Source organism: Schistocerca gregaria, chromosome 3, assembly GCF_023897955.1.
Source record: "Schistocerca gregaria isolate iqSchGreg1 chromosome 3, iqSchGreg1.2, whole genome shotgun sequence".
Classification (NCBI taxonomy): domain Eukaryota; kingdom Metazoa; phylum Arthropoda; class Insecta; order Orthoptera; family Acrididae; genus Schistocerca; species Schistocerca gregaria.
This window is the reverse complement of record NC_064922.1, coordinates 356,499,585-356,520,248: the sequence shown is the minus strand read 5'-3', so window position 1 is coordinate 356,520,248 and position 20,664 is coordinate 356,499,585. Positions and strand designations below refer to the sequence as shown.

Below are 20,664 nucleotides of genomic sequence, written 5' to 3'. Positions count from 1 at the left end.
TAATTCAGCCATTTGTGTAGAAGCTAAACATATTGTGCAAATCATCAAAATTCTAAGGAAATTAATGAATTATGACAAATATTTCTCACGAAAAAATCTCTTCCGACAATTGACAGTATATGCTTAAAAAGCAAGCGAGGAAATCATCAAACAATTTAAAAATGTATTATGTCTAATATTTCTTTTGATACCACCTCAGTATTTTCCGAAAAAACATTGTCGGTGATTCGTACAAATCGCGGGAAGAGAGACATGGAGGTTCAATAAAGTGAAATAAAAAAGTAATTGTCCATTTATTTAAACATGAATTTATAATGTAGCACCAGTTATTAACCTTTCAAAGCCAGCCAAAAATCCATTTTTAATGTCAGAGGTAAGTAAATGAACACAAATTTTGAAATTTTAAGAAATTTACCGTTTATACATTTCTCCTTGAAATAAGATAATTTATTTGTCTCCAAAACAGTTGGCCGTCCTAGGCATGGTTCACGTATAACCGGAAAAATTGGAATAGTACATCAGTGAAATCACTCAAACCGGAGAAACGGGACCGCGCCTGCTCGTCATCAACGACTTCGCTCAAATTTATGGCATGTACAGGGCTTGTCCAGAAATAAATGACAAAAGTGGGAGCTCAAGACGGCCAGTCATTTAGAAATAAATAGTATTTTTGCTAGAGGCTTGGCAAGATGCGAGCTACTTATGTTAACTTCTTTTCCAAACAGGGGTCGGCAAAGCGGATGGAATACAGGAAGTTAATCCTGATTTATATTCCAACTAGCTCCACAGATGATAAGGAGATTGAAGAACTGTATGACGAGATAAAATAAATTATTCAGGTAGTTAAGGGAGACGAAAATTTAATTGTGATGGGTAGTTGGAATTCGATAGTAGGAAAAGAAAGAGAAGGAAAGACTGTAGGTGAATGTGGACTGTGGGAAATAGCTGTCTGGTAGAACTTTACACAGACCATAATTTAATCATCGCTAACCCTTAGTATAAGAACCACAAAAGAGGGTTGAAAACGTGGAAGAGTCCTGGAGAAACTGGAAGGTTTCAGATTGATTATATAATGGTAAGACAGAGAATTAGGAACTAGGTTTTAAATTTTAAAACATTTCCAGGAGCAGATGGGGACCCTCACCACAATTTATTGGTTATGAACTGTAGATTAAATCTGAAGAACTCGGAAAAAGGTAGAAAATTGAGGAAATGGGATAAGTTGAAAGAATCAAAGGTTGCTGAGAGTTTCAGAGGGAGCATTAGGCAACGGTTGACCACTACAGGTAAAAGAATACAGTAGAAGACGATCAGGTAGCTTTAAGATATGAAATATTGAAAGGAGCAGAGGATAAAATAGGTAAAAAGAAAAGGCCTAGTATAAATCCTTGGATAACGCAGGAGATATTGAATTTAATTGATGATAGGTGAAAATATATATATTCAGTAAATGTGGCAAATGAAAGGGAATACAAACGTTTAAAAAATCAGATTGACAGGAAGTGCAGAACTATTAAGCAGGATTGGCTAGAGGACAAACATAAGGTTTTAAAAGCTTATTTAGTTAGAGGAACGATGGATATAGCTTACAGAAAAATTAAAGAGGTCTTTGGGGAAATGAGAAGCAGCTGTATGAACATCAAGAACTCAGATGGGAAACCAGTCGTAAGCAAAGAAGGGAAAGCTGAAAGGTGAAAGGAGTATATAGAGGGACTGTACGAGGAAGATAAACTTGAAGGCAATATCACAGAAATTGAAGTGGACGTAAAAGAAGATGAGATGGGAGATATGATACGGCGACAAGAATTTGACAGATAAAAGTCGAAACAAGGCCCCAGGAGTAAACGATATTCCGTCATAACTACGATAGCCTTGGGAGAGCCAACCATGTCAAAAACTCTTCCATCTGGTGCGCGAGATGTGTGAGACAGGCAAAATACCCTCAGACTTAAAGAAGAATGTAGTTATTCCAATTTCAAAGAATGACAGGTCTGAAAATTACTGAGCTATCAGTTTAATAAAACAAGGTCACAAAATACTACCACGAATTCTGTGCAGAAGAATGGAAAAATTGGTAGAAGCCGACCTCAGGGGAGATCAGTTTGGATTCCGGAGAAATGTAGGAACACTCGAAGCAGTCCTGACCCTACGACACATCTTAGAAGATAGGTCAAGAAAAGGCAAACCTACGTTTATAGCTTTTGTAGACTTGGAGAAAGATTTTGGCATTGTTGACTGGAATACTCTCTTTGAAATTCTGGAGGTAGCAGAGGTAAAATACAGGGTGCGAAAGGCTATTTAAAACTTGTTCAGAAACCAGACTGCAGTTACAAGAGTCGAAGGGCATGAAAAGGAAGTAGTGGTTGAGAAGGGAGTGAGACAGGGTTGTAGCCTATCCCTACTGTTATTCAATATATACATGGAACAAGCAGTAAAGATAACCAAAAAAAATTTGCATAGGAATTAAGGTTCAGAGAGAAGCAATAAAAGCTTTGAGGTTTGCCGAAGACTTTGTAATGCTGTCAGAGACAGCAAACGACTTGGAAGATAATTGAACTGAGTGGACCTTGTCTTGAATGGAGGATACAAGATGAACATCAACAAAAGCAAAACGAGGATTATGGAATAAAGGCGAATTAAATCAGATGACGCTAAGGGAATTTGATTAGAAAACGAGACACTTAGAGTAGTAATGAGTTTTGCTATTTGGGCAGTGAAATAACTGATGATGGCCGAAGCAGAGAGGATATAAAATGTAGACTGGTAAAGGAAAGAGAAGCACTTCCAAAGAAGAGAAATTTGTTAACATCGAATACACATTTGAGTGTCAGGAAATCTTTTCTGAAAGTATTTGTCTGGAGTGTTCCCATATATAGAAGTGAAACATGGACGATAAACAGTTTCGACAAGACGAGAACAGGAGCGTTCGACACGTGGTGCTACAGGAGAATGTTGAAGATTAGATGGGTAGATCAAGTAACTAATGACTAGATACCGAATAGAAATTGGGAGACAAGAAATTTGTAGCACAATTTGACCATAGGAAGGAATTGGTTGATAGGACACATTCTGGACATCAAGGGATCACCAGTTTAGTACTGCATGGAAGTGCTAGTGGTAAAAATCATAGAGGGAGGCCAAGAGACGAATACAGTAAACAGAAGAAGAGGCTCGCTCGGGACAGAGTAGCATGGAGAGCTGCATCAGACCAGTCTTCGGACTGAAGACCACAACTAAAACGTTATTTACAGTGGAAAGGAACCGTAGTAATACTCCATAAATTGCATTTATTAAGATTTTCATGAAAGACATGAAAGAAAGGCAAAGGAAAATTTGAAATTGCGAATAAATTTCCAGGGAGGGACAGTAAGGCATACACAAGATTAGTGTAAAAAATTACATTGTTTTATTATTTTGTAGTTGATGATTTACACGTACTGAGGAGATATTCATCGTAGAAACAGGGAAACAGTAATTTTCTCGGCATCTTGCACACGTTTTTAACTCCCACATATTTACAATTACGTTCTTGTTTTAGAACAGCAAAATGGTTTACATTTATAAAAGGTCATCTCTCACCGCACAGTTTGGCACCAAACCATGCGTAACGTTACTGATGTTCGGTGGAATGTATTTTGATACAATTTTCTCAGAAAGCCATTACATACTTTTTCTGTCTCTATGAGATTACAGCAGTTTTGATGTTTTTGACCAAATTATTGTACCTGACGTTGGCAGAATTGCACTAATGGAGCACATTTAAGGGGAATCCTATATTGGAAATTTACTCCCAATCCAAAATTTTCGTTTGCTTTTTCTTTTCATGGTTTTTATGAAAATCTTAATAAATACAATATACTGACACTATTTCGATTTATTTACAGTGTGATTAAAGCGTAAATTGCAACGGTTCTGTTCTATGCGTTTCCCATTGTGATAACCGCTGGCTGGAAACGAGGTTACCGTAAATAGGTGGTCCCTCGTCCGACTTGCGCCAGGAACGATGTTTTTCTCTAAAAACTTGGTCATCTGGAGCTCCCACTTGCATCACTTTCATTTCTAGCTAAGCCTTGTGCATACAGTAAATTTGGACAAATCGGTGATGACGAGTGGGAGCGGTCCTTTCTGAATGAAAACAATCAAAGAACTGACGCAACCATCTGAGACTTGCCAGTCAGTTTTCTCACACTGAGTGAAACTAGTCAAACGTGGCGAGTGAGTGAAAACATTTGAGGAGCTGACGAACTCGCATAGACTGGTTTCATTGCGTAGTTTTACTCGACTGAAAAGACCGAGTGAACAATCGAAAGGCCAGTCGGTTGTACCATCATAAATCGAAAGTAGCTGTTGAGTTATTTCGCAAATTTCACGCCAAGCGATGTTCAACTAGCAAGGAATTCTGATACCACTATCCAGTACGCGTGTTCATTTACTGAAATTTAATAAGATGGTTTCATTCAGAATGAACAGCAGTATATATTCCGTGAAGACTTGACGGAATAACTATTCGAACATTTATCACACTTCATTATCTAATAAAAAAATGGTTCAAATGGCTCTAAGCACTATGGGACTTAACATCTGAGGTCATCAGTCCCCTAGACTTAGAACTACTTAAACCTAACTAACCTAAGGATATCACACACATCCATGCCCGAGGCAGCATTCGAACCTGCGACCGTAACAGCAGTGCGGTTCCGGACTGAAGCGCCTAGAACAAACAGATCGGCTACAGCGGCCGGCATTATCAATTAAACAGAAAGATGTGTACGATGCTTATGTTTCATTTCCAGTAAACACACAACAAAAGTGACAAAAAAATTCCAAATACAAGTAGGGCTCGCGCCCTAAGGGTTCCTTACGAACTTAATTCCATATACAGTGAATTCATCCATCCCGAGAACCGAGAACCTCTACCACTTAAGCCTGTTCTCGACATTAATAATGGTAATATGTCGGTCCTCGGAATTCCAAGATTTTCGAGACTGTTTTAATGTTAAGTTTGCAGTCGGCTAAAAAAAGGCAGATGATATATTTTTTGTATAATATAATTACAAATTTACTTTTATCTGATTTTTTCTTTACTTGTACTGTGAAACTTTGCCTCTTCCCAAATTTTATTATTTTAGGTCAAAGGGAACTACCATAGGTGCTGATGAGCGAGTTTGCGAGTATCAGAATATGTAACACAATTAGCCGTATATTTTGACTGCACTGGATTAGAAAGGCAGCTTGGATCACAAAAGGCAGCATAAGAAGTCTAGGAAAATTACCAACTAAGTGACCCTTCACGGATATTTTTCAAATGTCAGTTGGCAAGGAACGGTTAGCAGAATGGAAGACGCTGGATTATTGTAGAAATTTTTCGATGTTAAGAGTAAAAACGGTCATCCCAAGCAAGTTCAAAGCGCTGTTTACATGAGCAAAACGAGTGAGAAAGTAAGAAATAAGGGAAAGTCTCCGGTGTAAACATGATGTAAACAATGGCTCACCGGCTCTGTCCTGCGGCGCTGCCGCCACAGCTCCCGTCATCTTGTTGCTGAAGTAAAACACTCGCCTGCTGAAGACCTCTGCCGCCGCCACCGACTCCACGACTCTATGGCAGTGCGCCTCTTTTTATACTCTCCGGTACCTCCAGTACAAAATACGAAGAACGACGAAGACGTAAGGGGAGAGGTGTATTTTAAAAGATGCTGAGACACTCCAGAAAACACGCAACACTCCCCTGTTGCTGTCGCGTGTTCTGTGACAGTTGTATTACGTCACTTTACATCTGAGCTTGTCTCCCTGCTAGACCGTATGAATCTTCCGTCGTGCTGAAGGCGAAGCTTAATGCGTACTAAGCACGGTGCAAACAACTTCACGCGCCAGGCGGCTCACACGTCATAAAGAGAGGAGTTTGCTATATTGGACCCGCGTAACGCTGCCCGTGGGTCTCAGTCTTCGCTAATACAGATAGCGAAATATGTGCAGGAAATGTTGGCTTACGATAATGGTAGCTCGTACACATCAAAATCAAGCATGACGTAGGACAACGCGTGTCTGATACCCGCCGGTCCTATCGAGCTTGTACTTCCATGCACTAAATTCATGTAAACAATTCCTTCTTTCCTTGGTGTCAGTTTACATGTAGATATGTATTCGGCAAAGCACTGTACAGTGGTGGAGGGTACTTAGAACCAATATTTTGTCCTGTATCATTCGCGTATTGAGAGAGGTAAAACTAAATGTCTATATGCCTCTCTGTAAGCATCCTAATTCAGCATACTTGTAGCACAATCTTCTTCTAACACCGGTTCCCTATATTTATCAAAACAGTTTCGCAAGAACTGCGTGGTCTTTCTTCCAAGGATTCCCTATTACTTTAAACTTTTGTATTTTCATAATATGGGCTACATGCACAGTTTACGATGTTAGCAGCGCGCTTTTGGTTCGATGTCTATTTTCGTCCCCAATTGATAAGGACTCCAAACAGTGGAACATTACTCTAGCGTCATGCATTCGGTTTCCTTTAAATATTTACTCCTTCTTTCCATAACCTTTCTAACAATCTAAGCTGTCCATTAGCATTACATGTTACGAGTATTACGTGACTGACCCATTTCATTTCACTTCTGATATCACCTCTAAATACTTCTTCGTTGTAACGTTCTAAAGACTGTCACCACAAATTTACTAATCGGTTATACCTTGTTACTTCTCTTTCATATAGACATTATTTTACATTTGCGAACGTCTAAATAGAGCTGCAATTCATGAAACCAAGTGGAACTCGTGACCAAGACATTTCACGGTCGTCCAGAGGAGATACCATGCTAGGTTAAGCATAGTCGGAGAGCAATCTTATAGTTCTGCTGATGCTGCTCGTATTTAATAAATTGTTTATGTATGTTGAGAATTTACAGTGAAAATTGTGCTTCCTTAGGTCAGATCCGATGTTATCTATATCTACAACTATACTCTGCAAACCACTGCGAAGTGCGTGGCTGAGGGTACTTCCCGTTGTGCCAGTTATTAGTGGGTTTCCCGTTGCAATCACGTATGGAGCGCACGAAGAAGGTCTAAACGCTTCTGTATGGTGGCCTGATTTTGCCTTCTAGATGCCTATGTGAGCCATAGATAGGTGCCTGTAGCTTATTCCTAGATTCATCACTTAAGTTGATTCCAAGAACTTTGTAAGTGTGCTCTCACGGAATAAATTTTATCAAGAGGACATTCCCAACTGAGAATCCTAGAATCAGATAATAAGCTTCATCACTTGTAAGTAGTTTTATTGGTTCAATCATGACAACTGAAGCGGTTTATTGTGTGATTTCTTGGAATAGTTTGCGTCTACGCCAGTCAGTCCAGTTTTTTCAGTATCTGAGTGACACTCTCCCTTGGCCCAAACAAATCTGTGACTATTCATGCTACCCTCCTTTGTATTCCTTCAATATCCACAGTTAGTCCTAAGTGGTATGAGTTCCGAACATTTTAGCAGTATTCTGGGATTTGTCGCATCAGTGTTTTGTATGCAATCTGTTTTATAGACGGACTGAATTTCTCTAATACTCTACCAATGAATCGCAGGCTGCCACCTGCTTAAATACGACTGAGCCTGTGTGATAGTTCCAGTTCACATTCTTAGAAATAGCAACACCCAGATATTTGTATTAGTTGACCAATTCCAGCAATGAGTCTTTATATTATAGTCATAGAATGCTACGTGAAGTGCGAAATTTTAGTTCCGAAAATTTAAAGCAAGTTACCGATCTTTGCAACACTTTGAAATCTTATTCAGAGCTGACTAAATATTTATTCAACTTTTTTTTTTCAAGGTGCTTCGTAATACGTAACTGAATCAACTGCGGAAAGTCTGAAGTTAATGTTAATTTTCTCTGTAAAGTCATTAATGTACAACATAAACAGCAAGGATCCCAAAACACTTCCTTGTGGCTCACCTCTGATTGCTTCTACACCTATCGATGACTCTCCATCTAAGATAACGGGCTGTGTTCGTCTCAGCTTTGGCACTAAACAAAGACAAGTGCGAGGTCATCCACATGGGTACTAAAAGAAATCCGAAAAATTTTGGGTATACGATAAATCGCACAAATCTAAGGGCTGTCAATTTGACTAAATACCTAGGGATTACAATTACGAGCAACTTAAATTGGAAAGACCATAGATAATATTGTGGGGAAGGTGAAACAAAGACTGCTCTTTGTTGGCAGAACACTTAGAAGATGGGACAAACCCACTAAAGAGACAGCCTGCATTACACTTGTCCGTCCTCTGCTGGAATATTGCTGCGCGGTGTGGGATTCTTATCAGGTGGGATTGACGGACTACATCGAAGAAGTGCAAAGAAGGGCAGCCCGTTTCGTGTTATCGCGCAATAGGGGTGAGAGTGTCACTAATATGATACGCGAATTGGGGTGGCAGTCACTGAAAGAAAGGCGGTTTTCTTTGCGGCGAGGTCTATTTACGAAATTTCAATCACCAACTTTCTCTTCTGAATGCGAAAATATTTGATTGACACCCCCCCCCCCCCCCCCCCCCTACGTAGGGATAAATGATCATCATAATAAAATAAGAGAAATCAGAGCCCGAACGGAAATATTTAGGTGTTTCTTTTTCCCACGCGCCATTCGAGAGTCGAATGGCAGAGAAGTAGTATGAAAATGGTTCGATGAACCCTCTGCCAGGCACATAAGTGTGAATTTCAGGGTAACCATGTAGATGTAGATGTAGCTCAGCTACAAATTTTACCTAATAGCCTGTATCATCATACTCTCTATAATAAAAGAATGTGTGGTACTGACTCAAGCGCCTTTCGGAAGTCAAGTAACGCTGCATCTATTCGACTGCGTTAATCCATGACTTTCAGGATGTCATATGAGAGAAGTGCGATCGACATCCCCGGAATTCATGCTGGCTGGCATGGAGGAGGTCACTCTGTTCGAGATGTCTCATTACATACATTCCAATAGGATATTCAGTATAATATGGAGATACCAATTACTCAAATACTCATCAAGCCAAACACGAATCCCACTTTGCGAAGACATTAATATTGGTTACAAGACGACTATATGTTAAGTGTCCGACGCTTGTCGGAAGCACAGGAAACCGGAATCGTTACGTACTCAGTAACAAATCATTGCTTCACGGAACAATGAGTGGTAGAAAGTTATGGGTATTTCTGTTATCTCCAAAAATGTCATATCGTAGGCTATAGCATTCGGCATCAGCATCCATATTTTTATCACTGTTCACAAGAACTTCGCCGTCCTAAATGAAATTATCCTGTGAAAGAGAGTACAGCAATCTTTTTATATGCCAGTTATTGTGTCTAGTAAAAAAACACTCTATCCCAAATAACACTGAGTTTTAACCACTACGCTCTGTTACATGTAATTGTGAATATTTCTTGTTGTATCCTTCATAATCCATAAGCGATTCAATACATCGAAAATGTTTTCTTCGATTGAAATACGAAAATGGACATTTTCTATTGTTAACACTTGAAACTTTTTAATTATCTGTTACGGTGAAGTAAATTTTTTTTAAATTAAACTGTTTACTTTTACAACATTGTATTACTATTGTAAAGAGGCGTGCAATAACATGTTTTTTGTTAAAATTCTCTCCACTTTCCCGACAGTCTTAACTATTACTACGTTTCCAGTCTACTTTGAGAGGTATTTCAGTGCAAATTTCACAATTCGTCATGTTTTATATTGTCATTTCAAGGATTCTCGAGTGGCTTTAAAACACAAACTCTGTTGTTTTTTTATAAGTAATAGGTGTTTCAATATGTCAGTAAATAACAAAATTACAAGCGTTAATTGCTCAGCAATGTATACTTCACCTCTTTGTTACCACCTCTCACAGACGTTGTCCTGGTATTTTGTACATTTTATGGATTATAAAGGGCATTCATTGATTGCGCTACACTCTCTAACTTGAAAGTAAAAATAGTCGCAGCATCGTGAAGACTTCACGTAAAATGCACACCACAACCTGAGAGAAAATTAAGCAATTTTTCGTACACTGATGATCATTTCCAATGAGACAGTTTTGAATATGCTGATACGGAATCATCGATGTGGTTTCTTTGCTTCTGGGATGTTAGGTGTAATGTTTTTTCCTCCAAATAGGGAGCTCGTGGGTAATTACTTTTAGAGAACACTGGTGGGTGAGTTATCAAACAATTATATCATGTAAAAGTGCGGATACATTGCTACGAAGTCTGCAAGACGCTATACAAGGTATCGTCACTTATCATCCTGTTGGAACACATTATTAGAAGTATACGGAAAGAATGACGTGACCCGTCTAGTTATGCTTTACTGTGATACGGCTGGGTCTGAAATTCGGACAAACTACTTGTCGAGATCATCCATGCTTTCCACTTCTTCACAAAGTTTACCTTCGTCGTTTAAATCAAGATTCCTACAGGTTTTCAAATTTAACATCCGACTTTCAAGTTTATAATCCTATATCCGGCCACCATGATAGGACTTGAATTTTATGTAATCTTCGGAGAGTTAATTTAAAATAATGAATCGCATTCTCGTCATGGTAGGGCCATCATTTGCAAAAATGCTGGAGATGCTAATTAGGTGGATAATTATCTTCCATGTATACATAGGCCTTATGTAGCTCAGATGCCTCACTGCAGCGCCGATGTAACCCAGCAGAGTCTACATGTGGACAGATGGTAACTAGTTCCATCTGCAGTTCACAAAAGGCATGCTTTTCTGTGTGGCGGTGCTGCGAGCGGCCAACAGTTACAGAGCCCCGCTAATTAATATGGCCTTGCGTCGACAGCAGTCGAATAGGAGCAGTTCTTTGGGCGGGCAAATGAAGCTGCTGCCACTGACATGATTTATCTAAGTCACACGTCTGTAGAAAAGACAAACTTTCTGAGGTACCAATATAATGCCGTTAAGATAAATGGTCTGGGAGGTAACGATCTGAAGATACATTGGAGGCTGTTGTTGAGGTCTTCAGTCTATAATGCACTCCCTTACTTATAATCCATATATTGCGAAGTATAATTATTACATTGTAATAACTACTTATAGTTTAAACAACGTTAAAATATACGGTAAGAGCAAAAACTTTATATTTGCAGATAAATAGTACTTGCAAAGCTGGTCTCAGTGTCAGGGCTGATTCCTTTGTTCCTGTTATCGCTTACTGAAAAGATTTTTGCCCAGGGTGTTTCAGATGACAAGTCACTGAAACGTTGTGTTGCTTCTAACCATTTTCTCCTTTTAGTTGCATGTTCTTGAAACATAATTTTTTATCACGTATTTGACACTTTTCAGATATAAATCGTGCAACTTGCTTCGGCCATACACAGAACAAAATCGATCAGAGAACAACATGTACCAATTCTTTCTCTGTCTGGCCCTACTATGCTGTGCTTGGCGTCGAAACTACATAATATATTACGAGTACAGCTTCGGGTACCTTCCAGAACAGGATATAGCCCAAATTACCATTAACATGACTGTCTTAATGGAAATTATTTTTCAGATTTAATTTATATCTTGCTTTCTGAAAATAATTCTTTAAATGAAAATTTATAACCTTAGTGGTTAACAACAAAGGTTACAAATTTTGACAACATGAAAAATAGTAGCTGCCTGTTATTTCATAAAATCTATTTCATAATCGATAGCAAAAGTAGCAAAATTACAAATGAAGATAGAAATTTTGTTTGCATGAAAACTGAAGCGTAACGATATTACATTTACAGTAAATTTGTTTTTTTTATCATTTAAGTTGCCAATTGTGATTACTAATTGTCATGGTACAAGATCAATATTACGAAATGGATCGATATGAATAATGACAAATATGTTACCAGAAAGATAGGTTTTTGGCAATCAGATATGTTGTGAGTGTCTTCAGATGAGAAATATAAAATTTAAGTCAGAAAATTAGCCAAGTTTGGCCACAATACATACGGAATTGAACATTTCGGTTAACATGCGGAAGTTCGGAGAAGGCAAGGTTGATTTTAAGTTCGAAGATTAGTTCGATGCAGCTCTCCACGCTATTTTACCGTATGAAAGCCTCTTCACCTCTGCATAACTCTGCATCCTGCATCCGTTTGAAGTTTGTCCCTGCAGTGAATCTATATCTCCTTCTGCAACTATACCCCCCCCCCCCCCCCTCCAACACACACACAATCGCACCAGCCTAACTGACGATTTCTTGATGCCTCATAACGTATCCTATCAACCAGTCTCTTTTTAGTCAAATTGTGCCACAAGTTTATTTTTTTCTTCAGTTCTGTTCAGTGTATTCTCATTAGTAATCCGATTTACCCTCTCATCTCCAGCACTGTCCTGTAGCAGCATCTTTCCAAAACTTCTCATCGCTTCTTTTAAGAACTGTTTATCGTCCATTCATCACTTTCATACAAGGCTACACTCCTGATATTTAAATTTATATTCGATGTTAACAAGTTTCTCTCATTCAGAAATGCAGATCAACAAAACGATTAAACGAAAAAGGGAGAAGAGATGGACAAAATTCCTTCTGAATTTCCAAAAACATTAAGGAAAGTAGCAAACAAACGACCGTTCAGATTGGTTTGTTGAATCTATGAGACTGCAGACATACCACCAGAATTTCGGAAGTATATAATCTACACAATTACGAAGATAGCAAAGGCAGATAAGTGCGAAAACTGTGGTACAATGTGCTTAACAGTTCATGCACCAAAGCTGCTGACAAGAATAATGTACAGAAGAATGGAAAAGAAGATCTGTTATGGGATAGTCTGTTCGGCTTCAGGAAAGGTAAGGCACCACAGAGGCGGTTCTAACGTTTGGCTTTATAATGGAAGTAAGACTTAAGAAAAATATAAAGATGCTGATTAGATTTGTCGTCCTGAAAAAGTATTAGACATTGTAAAACGATGCAAAATGTTTTGAATTCTCAGAAAAAATGGTCTAAGATGTAGGGAAAGATAGGAACTGTACACTATGTACAGAAACCAAAACAGAATGATAAGAATGGAAGACTGTGAACAAAGTGCTTGGATTAAATTGAGAGTAAGTCAGCGATCCACTAGCCCACCACTTCCGTAATGAACAGTCTAATGAGTACAGAATGAGAATTAAGGGTGAAACAAAGAAAGACAAAAGTATGAGGAAAAGCAAAAATGACATCAGTGATAAAATTAACATCAAAATTGGTTGCCAAGATGTGAAGGAAGAGAAAGAACTCTGTTGCCGGGTGAATCATGAAAGTAACGAGGTGGTACCTAATTCTAGCGCCTTTTTGTCTTACTCAGATAGCATTTCCAACAGGAAAGGATCGAGTTCTGAGAAAACGCCATGATCTGTGTTTTTTCACCACCATCTAAGATAAGGGCCCTTCTTAAGGCCTGTAAAGGATGATCTTGGTTTGCGGAAAGCGGCCGGCTACCAAATTCCTTGCATTTGCTGCCTGTCATACATTGGTCAGGCTATCAGGACTGACGATGATCTGTGTATTGAGAATAAGCGTCGTACAAGCTAATAACAGCCGAGAAAATCCACCATCACAGAACACTGCTTTGTCACCAGTCATCGTATGCAATGTAACAATACAGAGATCCTAAGGTGCACTTCCAGCTTTTTGGACGGTACTAGTAAAGAAGCAGCTTAGGTGAAATTTGCAAGAACCTTTTAAATAGGTATTGAAGTTTTTCCCCAAATTCTGCTGGAACGCTGCTGTTTCCTGGTCAAACAAAAGACTGTCAGAGGTAATGCCACTTGACACTGAAGTTTTTCACGGCGACACACCGTCAGGTGGCTTGCGGGGTATGTATGTAGATGTAGCTGTAGACATACTTGTGTTAAAGCTTGGAGGTGTTCAGCTGACGTCAGATCAGAGTTAAAACTCCAGCTTTCGAAGATTATCACCATCTTCTTCATCAGAAGATGGCTTTCTGCCGGGAGCAAGGTCTGCTTCCTTTATAGTGACTTTCAAGCTTGCCATAGGTCACTTGACATTGCTTGGACTTCTGATTTCTGTTGGCTGTGTGACTTCACCTGGGCGCAAATACAGAAAATCGGCAGTGTGGCAGAGTGCCCCCTCACATCCATTGGACCGTAATTGTGGCGACGGACACTACCCCCTTCCGTCCCTAAATCGAGGGTCGATGGGGTAGGGGAGGGAGGCATATTGCCACATTTTCTCCAGGTGACGTCACACCGCTATTAGCACTCAGAATTTCGAGCGAAGTCATCCAACCAATGACTAAATCGAACGCCACTATAAAGGAAGCACACAGTCATCTCTTGATGAAGAAGACAATCTTCGAAAGTTCGATTTTTAACTCCAATTTGACATTGTCTGAACACCACGAACATTTTACACAATTAATGCTATATTCTCTATTGATTACTCCTGTATCGGTCGTATTTGGTTGTGTGGTGGCTCTAGTGTTTACAGTGCGTGTGTTGTCTTTCTGCACATGCCTCACATGCTGAGGTTGTACGACACTCTCTCATTGCATTAGTGAAAAATTGGAAATTTGTGGTAAGTTCCGATGGGACTAAACTGCTGAGGTCATCGGTCCCTAGGCTTACACACTACTTAATCTAACTTGAACTAACTTAGACTAAAGACAACACACACCCATGCCCCAGGGAGGACTCGAACTTCCGACGGGGGTAACCGCGTGAACCGTGGCAAGGCGCCTAAGAACGCACGGCTGCCCCGCGCGACCTGCATTTGTGACTTGGAAAGTTGATCAATGTTTTATGTTTTTTTAACTATTTGGTACTGTTAAGCTGATAACATATTTTAAGGTGTTCCAAGGTAAAAATCATGGACACAGTTGAAACATGTTTTATTTGAAGGATTAAGGATTATTTTAAAAATTGAGAGAACATTGCAATGCTGATCATTAAGAGTCCTCAGTGACTGTTGTTGTGACTTCTGTGATGAGCATGTTTGATAGATCAGAGTAGGAAGAATACAATGCTTATACTTCCAACGATAGTAAATATTTATGAGAATCTATCATTGAGAGCCACTTTATCGATAGCATAATGGTTAGGCTAAAGAGAAAAAGTGAGAGGTTAGAAAGGAAATAAGGGAGTCTTTATTAGATTTGTTAGAGCACTCTGATATGCTTAAATAACTGGAATAATAATGTTCATAAGGTTGTGATCGTCAAAGAATCAATTATCGGAGTAAGGACAAAGTATTTGAGTGGCCAAAACTCGTCAACAAAAGCAGAACTGTAGAAACCAACCTCATATGCCATTTGCACTTTCATAGTAACAAAAAAGGGCATACAGTTCGATTAAAATTACTTGATGTCTCACTTTCCACTATAGTGTTGCCACATCGGCTGCCAGCTAGCGCTCGGTTTTAGGCGACAAATAAAAACAGAGGCTCATTTCACCATTGCAGTTAATGTGCAATGCGGAGCATTATAGGAAGCGGCAACCGAAAGGTCTGCTGGAAATTCGAGATGCTCTTTTCACAACTGATTTTAAGTGACCAGTGATTGAACAGCGGCGGACATCTCATCTGTAGCACTGAATTTCAACTCATGTCCTAAGCTAACCATAAACCTCTGTATGCGCAAAGCATCGAAGAAAACGGCGAACAACAATCTGCGAAAGAACTAAAAGCACGATTACTTTGTCCATGACATTTAAGACTAAACTCTAGGAGGAAACACAAGACAGGAAAAATCCAGTTTCAGCGGTAATTCTTGATTACGTGAAACTGTCCTCCCACTGGCTACGCAAGCTGCTGTGTTACCAACTGATAAGCAATCCTGGCTGGAACCTTGTCGCAGATCATAGGTGACACATACAGATTCCAAATGAAAAAAAGATTATATGAAGAAAAATTAGAGCAAATACAAAAGTCTAAATGATGATGAAAATGACGTAGCCACAAAATAAAAAATAATACATATAAACAAATTAACTGAATAAAAATAAAAATCGATCTCTTCTGATCACATTTATAAATAGAAAAATCGAAACGTTTGAGAAGATTCGAACCTACGACCTTCTACACGTGAAGTTTATGCGCTATACCATACGACTGCATTATGTACATATATTTGTGACTGTAGTGACCCAGTCACAATGCTGAATGTACAGCCTCGAAAATTCAGCTTCACGCAACCTGAAAAGTTCATTTCTCCCTGTAAGACGATCTCTCTGATTATGATAATTGTGTACATCACGCAGAATTGTGTCTTGTGCAGAAGTATCCAGTAGGGTTTAGCTTGTGCTGTGTATGAAAATGTGTATTTCATTAGCAACTTTGTGTGGGTGCGTGCGTGCGTGTGTGTGTGTGTGTGTGTGTGTATGTGTGTTGTTTTTGGTGCACTTGCCATATGTGATGAAATACCAATGATTTGGGATCCAAACACATCAAGAAAGAATGCTGGACAAGAAACTGGAAGTGAACTGACCAATAACTGTGGCAATTTGGCAATGGTTGACGGTTCCGGCGTGACGTTGAGCACCCTGATAGGAGGAAAGCAGTTCCAACGCGCGAAGTGTCAGCTGTCAAGTAATTTTAACTGGACTAGAACATCTATCGTACTACGAAAAATAAAAATTTAAGGCGACTGACAGAGAATTAGACCAGCAGTAAACAGGCAGAAAAAATTGAAAATAGACAGAATTATCTTTGGGTTTAGATTCTTTTTTGTTTGATAATTAACAATTTTACTTCATTTAGGATTAAGATAATTTGTGTTGTCAAACAAAACTTTAGTTGTTGAGCACATACAGAGTGTCCCAGGAATGTTTCAAACTACGAGGGTGATGTGTGTCTTGTGGGGTGGGTGCCTTGAGGAACAAATGGAAGGAGGAACACGTGTCCAGATATGTCATCCAACGACGTTACTTGTGTCGAAGTTATAGGCGCAAGCACCTGCCACTATGCCACCCCTTCGGCAGCAAACACGACTTTGTATGCTAACAGACTATAAGCGGAAAGTCTCGCAATGTTGTTTTCCAGTGATGGTGACGGATAGCCACGATCACCAGTGGAAAAGATGAACGAAGCTGCTTCATAGACAGGCCTTGTGACGTATGAACACGATGCTCTGTTGCTGGACGACGCTTTCAGAAATTGGTTTCCACCTGCAGGTTTTTCTTTATTTTTCGTCCTACGTATCGAAGAACGTTGGAGATTTTAGAGGAATCCATGAGAAAAATAAACTGCTGATGGAAACATGTTTCCGGAACCGCCATCCACCGGCAACAGATAATCACATTCATAGGAGTTAAAGCTTTCCTACGCAGCATTTAGCTCCATCTTCTCTACTGGCGATCGTAGCAATCAGTCGTGATCACTGAATAACAATTAATATTGCGAGACGTTCCGCATATGGTCCGTCAGCATACAAAGTCACGTTTGCTGCTGAAGGTGTGGTCTAAGGTCCCGATGCATCCTGAGGGTGGTAGATTCTGTTGTTACTGTATGCTCAAAATGGCGGGGAGAGCTTTGGTGCGACTGCCGATTTAAATAAACCTGTGAGAGATCCTATAGGGCTCCTGAAACCCTCATAATTTGTTCAAATGCCCGAATGAGCGGTAAACATGCATCCAAGGAGAGATCATACAATTTCAGGTAGTCATTTATAAGGCGCCCATTTAGTGAATGAAGTAAGAACTAAGATCATTCCCACACCAGCGAGTCCACATATAATTACGAGGGCTATACACAAATTACATTACGTTTTGGAATTAAAAATAAATAAAGTATTGGAATTTTTTTTATTATGTACAGATGAAAGCCACACTTCAATACTACTTTTCTACATAGTTACCATTTAAATTAAGGCACTTATCGTAGTGATGGACGAGCTTGGAAATTCCTTCGTCGTAAAATTCGGCCGCCTGCGCCTTCAACCACGTAATGACTGTCTTTTGAGACAGAAAAGGTGTGATTTTTGTGGATTTCCTGGAAAGAGGCACTACAATAAGCTCTCAAAGGTATTGCCAAACTCTGCACAACCTCAGAAGATCAATACAAAACAAGCGCAGGGGAAAGTTGGGCTCAAAGATCTTGCTAATTCACTACCATTCCCGGGCCCACACGGCAAATGCCACTCGTGAAGTTCTCGAATCTTTTAAGTGGGAGTTGTTTCCTCACCCGCCGTACAGTACCGACCTGGCACCGAGCGACTTCCACTTATTCCCAGCAATGAAGAAGTGGTTGGCTATGCAGCGTTTTGATGACGACGCACAGCTTCAAGAAGAGGTAACCACGTAGTTGCTATTCCATTGCTGTTCTAAGCATGCTATGTAGTTCGTTCATGATTCTAATGTTTTGTCAAACCTTGGGAAAGGTAGCCGTAATGGAGGAGCCCTGTTACCATAATGACAATCCCGGAGAGACGACTGGACAGTTCCAGTGCTTTATTAATGCCTGGAAATCTCTCCAGGTGTAGTTCCTCGGCCTGTTACATCGTTTTCTGGGACCGTTGGATAGTTTTCACCAACAAAAGTACATGAGTAGTCTTATCCCTCTGGATGAAGCCATACTGGAATGAGAAACATAGAATTAGTGTAACTTGAAATTGTGCAGCTAAATCGCACTTCAATTCCGAAAGTGTCTTTGTACATAGTAACTGCACTGGAGAGATATGAAAATACAAGAGTTCTAACAGCTCGTCATCATTATGCTCGAATGTGGCATTCCAAGCAGAACCGTACGCACATGCAATATGATTCCCAGGTACTGCAGTGCAGTATGCACTTCATTCAAACACAGCACAACGGTTGTAAGTGTCCTCCGGAGGACACAGTTTCAGGTAACTCTGAATGATAGATAAATAACCAACTGAATAGTTTTCACAAAGAAACTTAGACAGTTAACGGAATGCCAGTTCACTTGGATTAGCAACACAATGCTTTTTCTAAGCCCTATAGGACGTTAATCAGAAATATTAATGACAATCCATTAGTACTAATTCTAAGTACAATCAGTGCTATGGTCCCTGAATCACTGAGCCCAATAAGGCTGTTGTTCATAGAAAGTGGAGCGAAGGCTTCCAGAGACTGCTGAGTTGCTCGTTATCAGTGCTTCAGTGTTGATTCTTTGCGATGAGCGCTGCACCTGGAACTAACCACTCTGGTGCAACAAAATCGCACACCCATGCATCACGGCGCAGTGTAGTCTTGGGAGGATTTGTGACACATGGTGTTACATTCTGTTAAAAAGCTGATATTCGGTGATTACTGGCAATGTGTGTTGAATTATTATGTTGAAACGACTGTACAGTGTATTCTTCAACCCAAGTGCCTTGTATTTCCTGCTGTTAAACAGCACAAGCTAGGATAGTCAGCACAAAATGATAAACGTTTCATGATTCCAGGTTAAGTGAACATCTTAGCTTCGGAGCACTACTGCTTGAAAGATGACTGATTTTTCTGGGCGTAAAAAAGTAAAAAAAAAATGTTTAATGTTGTCTGCAAGTATTTTAGTATATGTGTGAAAAGTGTATGTACAAATATACAAAAAAAATCACTTGATTGGCAAGTGATTCTAATGTCTGAGTGAAAAGAGTATTTAAAAAAAGTATTAAATCTGATTTGTTAGTGATTTTAGTGGCTGAGAGTGCAAAAAAAAGTAAATGTGCTTTGTAACTGATTCATTGTGTGACACGTGGTTCATAACATTTTTGTTTCCGTAAATAAAAACGCAAAATACAGTAATTTTATTTATTTAATCTGAAAGTTCCTTCAGTTTAATAGGAGGTTGCCCATTACTCTGTCACATTATGAAGCTTGTAACAATGAAGCACCATCCTTAAACAGGTGAGAAAACCTATCTCAAATGAAACGATCCACATTTAAAGGTTCTCTATCTTATAGCAAATGACAAATCTTTGAAATTTATCGACAAGACAGTATAGTATTTGATATAAACATTTTTATTGGAGTATAAAACAGAGAGATACAATGCAACACACAGTTAAAGGTTTTCTATATTGTGGCTCTGGAAGTAATAAATCAATAAAGCACAACAAATAATAAAGCAATGAAATTCACTGATTAAGCAGACTTTTAGGTGCAGTACTTTCTTTAGTGATGCATAAGATAATCATTTATGAATGAATTAATGTGTGTCAGTGGGGGTGGGGGAGCTGTTCGTTTCTATGTTATATTTACTCAGCAATTTATTCTTTTCATTTGTACGATGTGTAGGGTATGGAAAGCCACCATAGTGAGAAGATGGTGGGCAAAGGCAGAGTGATACAAAGACTGGGAACAAACAAATCGTAGCTGAATATGTTCTGCTCATTTCCTCGAAGTCGGTATTGATTGAATGTCATTGTCATGCGTTCAGATAATATATGATGCAGTGCTGTGCATTTTCCCACCTTTTCCTTCATACTTGCAGAATCTTTCTTAAATGACTTTAATGTTTCGATGTTTTATGTATTTCACAGTATTTAGCGTTAGTAGACTTGTGTGGCAGTGACAGCAGATGTGGACACAATGTATTTTTCTACGAAAACGTTTATATGTTGAGATAATCTAGGGAGGGAATTTTGTCGCCAAGAAAGAAACTATCCATTCAACATGTGATTTTCTTTGTTCATATGAGATTATTACGTTCTGTGTTACAGTTATTTAGGCGAATTCATGTATTTTCTTGCAAGCCTTGTACATAACATTT

At 39.3% G+C, this 20,664-nt stretch overlaps 1 protein-coding gene across 2 annotated transcripts in view; it reads right to left on the bottom strand.

Moving 5' to 3' along the window:
- Nucleotides 1-5,844, bottom strand: part of LOC126355898 (sialin-like) — an 82,766-nt gene extending 76,922 nt beyond the window's left edge. The window contains exon 1 of one of the 2 annotated variants that reach the window (XM_050006407.1): nucleotides 5,493-5,844. In XM_050006407.1, the coding sequence (XP_049862364.1) occupies nucleotides 5,493-5,532 (40 nt within the window). In that variant the 5' untranslated portion in view covers nucleotides 5,533-5,844. The remainder of the gene's footprint in view (nucleotides 1-5,492) is intronic. The other variant, XM_050006408.1, reaches the window with a different exon arrangement.
- Between the last annotated feature and the right edge of the window lie 14,820 nt (nucleotides 5,845-20,664).